General features: G+C 32.0%; 1 protein-coding gene across 1 annotated transcript in view; it reads left to right on the forward strand.

Moving 5' to 3' along the window:
* LOC107448430 (uncharacterized) overlaps positions 1–3,329 on the forward strand; it is a gene marked incomplete in the record, with an annotated part of 23,419 nt that overhangs the window by 11,705 nt on the left and 8,385 nt on the right. Inside the window, 1 exon segment of the mRNA XM_071178530.1 lies at positions 649–759. Coding sequence (XP_071034631.1) covers positions 649–759 — 111 coding nt within the window.

Raw genomic sequence — 3,329 nt, forward strand, 5'->3', positions numbered from 1 at the left:
CAAAGAATATAATCGAAAATTTTATAAATTGTACTCCTTACAATTGAAATTTTTTTCTACCATTATTAAACAAAGTAATAAAAATAATAAATATTTACTAAAAGTTATTTTTTGCATAAAGATTATCTTTGGGTAAACGAATTTTATGATTGTGTGTAAAAAGTTTTCCATTTGCTTAAAAAGTTTACGAGATATAAGGAAACACGCAAAAAGTCAAATTAACATTAAGCCTGTCTAACTATTGGAACCATATTTCCAAGATTGTGGCCACCCCCTATAATTTGGAGATTAGAAATCCAAATCTATCGAAAAAAGGGTATGTTTATTCAGAGAAAACATATTTATACATATGATTTCGTAACTTAAAATATCATTTGCACTTATTACTTAGCATATTTAAAGTCACCTTCCGAGCCATTAAGATTGAATCCGAGAAAGTGAAAATCCGATCGAAAGCTATTCTGGGTGGTTCGTTTTTTTATTTTTCACACTTTACCGTTGATTATTTATACTACTATCAGGATTGAACTGAAATTGAGATTAAAAATTTAATATTGCTATGCTCAATGTTTAATGTAAAAGCAAGCGTATGTCAAACCGGATAATGCAGATAAGTTTTGATGTCAAAAGTATTGTTCTTCATTTCAGAATGGCTGCTATACCAGATTACTTTGAAGGTGAAATTAATCGAATGAATGAGTACAACTTGTACCTGAAACAGCAAATTTGTGATATGGAGCCGAAAATAAGTCATTTACGGCAAGTTTAATTTATTTTTCGATACCAGATTACTTTGAAAGTGAAATTAGTAGAATGAATGAGTACAACTTGTACCTGAAACGGCAAATTTGTGATATGGAGCCGAAAATAAGTCATTTACGGCCAGTTTAACTTATTTTTCGACACGCGCAAAAGTTTTAATTACTTCGAAAGCATTACCTTTAATTGACCTTAACATAAAAATTCAAAAAAGTGTTTCAAATTTTTAGTTTTCAATCTTGAACCTAATTAGTGATCAAAATCTACATATTTTAACGGTATATTGACTAATTTTAATACTGCTTGACTAATTTGATATTGATGACATGCTAGTTAGTTATTTCCGTCTGGATTTTTGCAAGATACAAATAATACGATACTGAATTTTCAGTGCAATGAGACAAAGTAGAGTAAAGTAGTTCCTCCCATGGTACTGATTTCGTTTCATTAAGTTTAGCGTGAAAAATATTCAAGGAAATAAAAACCTTACTTATCTAGAAAACTACGGGATAACTATGTCAAAAGTGCAAATAAGAAAAGTATTCAAATAAGTTTATACTAGTCAAATAAGTCAAAAGTGCAAATAAGTTTTATGAGTAAAAATCTTATCCATTTCTGAACAATAAGTTTTAGTGACTTATGTTTGTTTTATTCAATTTAGAGTTTGCTAAGCATGCAGTTAATTTGCCTGAATAGCAATGAAGAAAATGTATTTTTTGTATGCATAAAAACTCAACAACTTTTAACTTATTAGTCTTACTGTCACGATACATAGTTTCATGAGACACAGTGCAAAAAAAGTAAAATAAAAATAATACATAGAAACAATACCACATTTTTCAAGATAGCACTATTCTTGCAGGATAGTTTCGCCCCTTTTTTCTACCCACTAAAATTTGACCCTCGAGGACGTGTGACCTTTTAACAGTATCATAAGATGAGAGTACTGAGCAGTTTTTTTTACAGGGATATTTTTTTTTTCTTTTTCTGGTGGCTGAAAGTTTTACTTTAACAATACTGACATTAATTTCGTTTATCAAATAACTTTGATGCAATTCAGTTTCGATGATATTGCATGCATTTCTTGCTCATAGCAGCTTTTTAAATGCTGGTTATTTTTTTATTACTATAAAAGATCCTTCAATGTTTCATAGTAAAAAAAAATTTGACGTTCAGCTAAAAAACTACTACTATCCATTCTCAATTGTTTGAAAAGTCAAACTTCAATAGGCTTGTCTTAGCTCTTGACTGTCCATTTCTCATCTACAAAACTGCAACAAAAGAATGATAACACCACGACTTTTTTGAAATTTTTTGTTACTATGACAATTGCCCATTTTATAAACTATCTAAAAATGTGCAGTTTTGGCCTTGATATTGTTTGAAAATGGGTTGGACAGAGAAAATTGTATTCAAGATAGTTATAACAGAAACCAATACCTTCCCCCTAATAATTTGTTTCTTGATTCTACTGGTCTAAATCCCGTCTGCATAGTTTTAACCCTGCTGTGGGCCATATTAGGTTAACAGAGTTTGTTTCGTGTTAAAAAAATATCGGAAACAATAAATAGTATTTATTAAAAAATATAATAATTAAGGAATGAAATAAAGAACATTGCACATGAAAAAATACAAAATGCATATTTAAAAAAAAAGAAAAAGAAAAAACAGAATACGCACTAAAGCAAAACATAGGAAATTAGAAAATTTGCTTTTTTTTCTGTAGGAAGCATTCTGGAGAAGTCAAGATATTTGCTGTCTGTTTTAAGCGTGTAATGGACGTCGCAGAGTTAAATGTTATACGACGTTTTATATCAAAACATACAAACATTCCTCTCTATTTTGTTCTAAATTAACACAAACACCTTTATTGAGGCGGGAACATTCCTCACACATACACAAACAAGAAGAACTCGTTGCGTTAATGTTTTAAAAAAATATTCACAAATTTAAAAATTATAGATTCGGAATGCACATTCAGATTTGGACCGGTTCAAGGAAAATAACCAATCAAACATGCTGTATTTCAGTAAGAACACGCTATAAGAATCCTTTCTTTACTATTTATATCATGATCTCTCTCTGTATATATATATATATATATACACAGAAGAGCCATTACATTATGACCACCCTTCTAATAACATGTAGGACCACCTTTAGCACTCAAAACTGCTAGCACCCGCCTTTGCATTGATTCCACAAGGTGCTGATAGGTAGTCTGAGGTATCTGGTTCCAAGCGCTCACCAACCGGTCCTGCAATTCCCTCACATTGCGAGGGGGTAGCGTGGCAGCACGAATTTGGTTTTCCAAGTAGGACTACAACTGCTCTATTGGATTAAGGCCAGGTGAATTTGGGGGCCAAGACATGACTTGAAAGTCACTGGAATGTTCCTCGAACCAATCCATGACGATTCGACCCTTGTGACATGGTGCATTATCCTGTTGGTAAACACCATCCCCCTCAGGAAAAACTGTTGCCATGAATGGGTGAACCTGGTCTGCAACTATGTTCAAGTAGCTTACAGACGTCAGGGATTGTTCTATGAGGATTATGGGTCCTAATGTG

This window comes from Parasteatoda tepidariorum, chromosome 3, assembly GCF_043381705.1.
Source record: "Parasteatoda tepidariorum isolate YZ-2023 chromosome 3, CAS_Ptep_4.0, whole genome shotgun sequence".
Classification (NCBI taxonomy): Eukaryota; Metazoa; Arthropoda; class Arachnida; order Araneae; family Theridiidae; genus Parasteatoda; species Parasteatoda tepidariorum.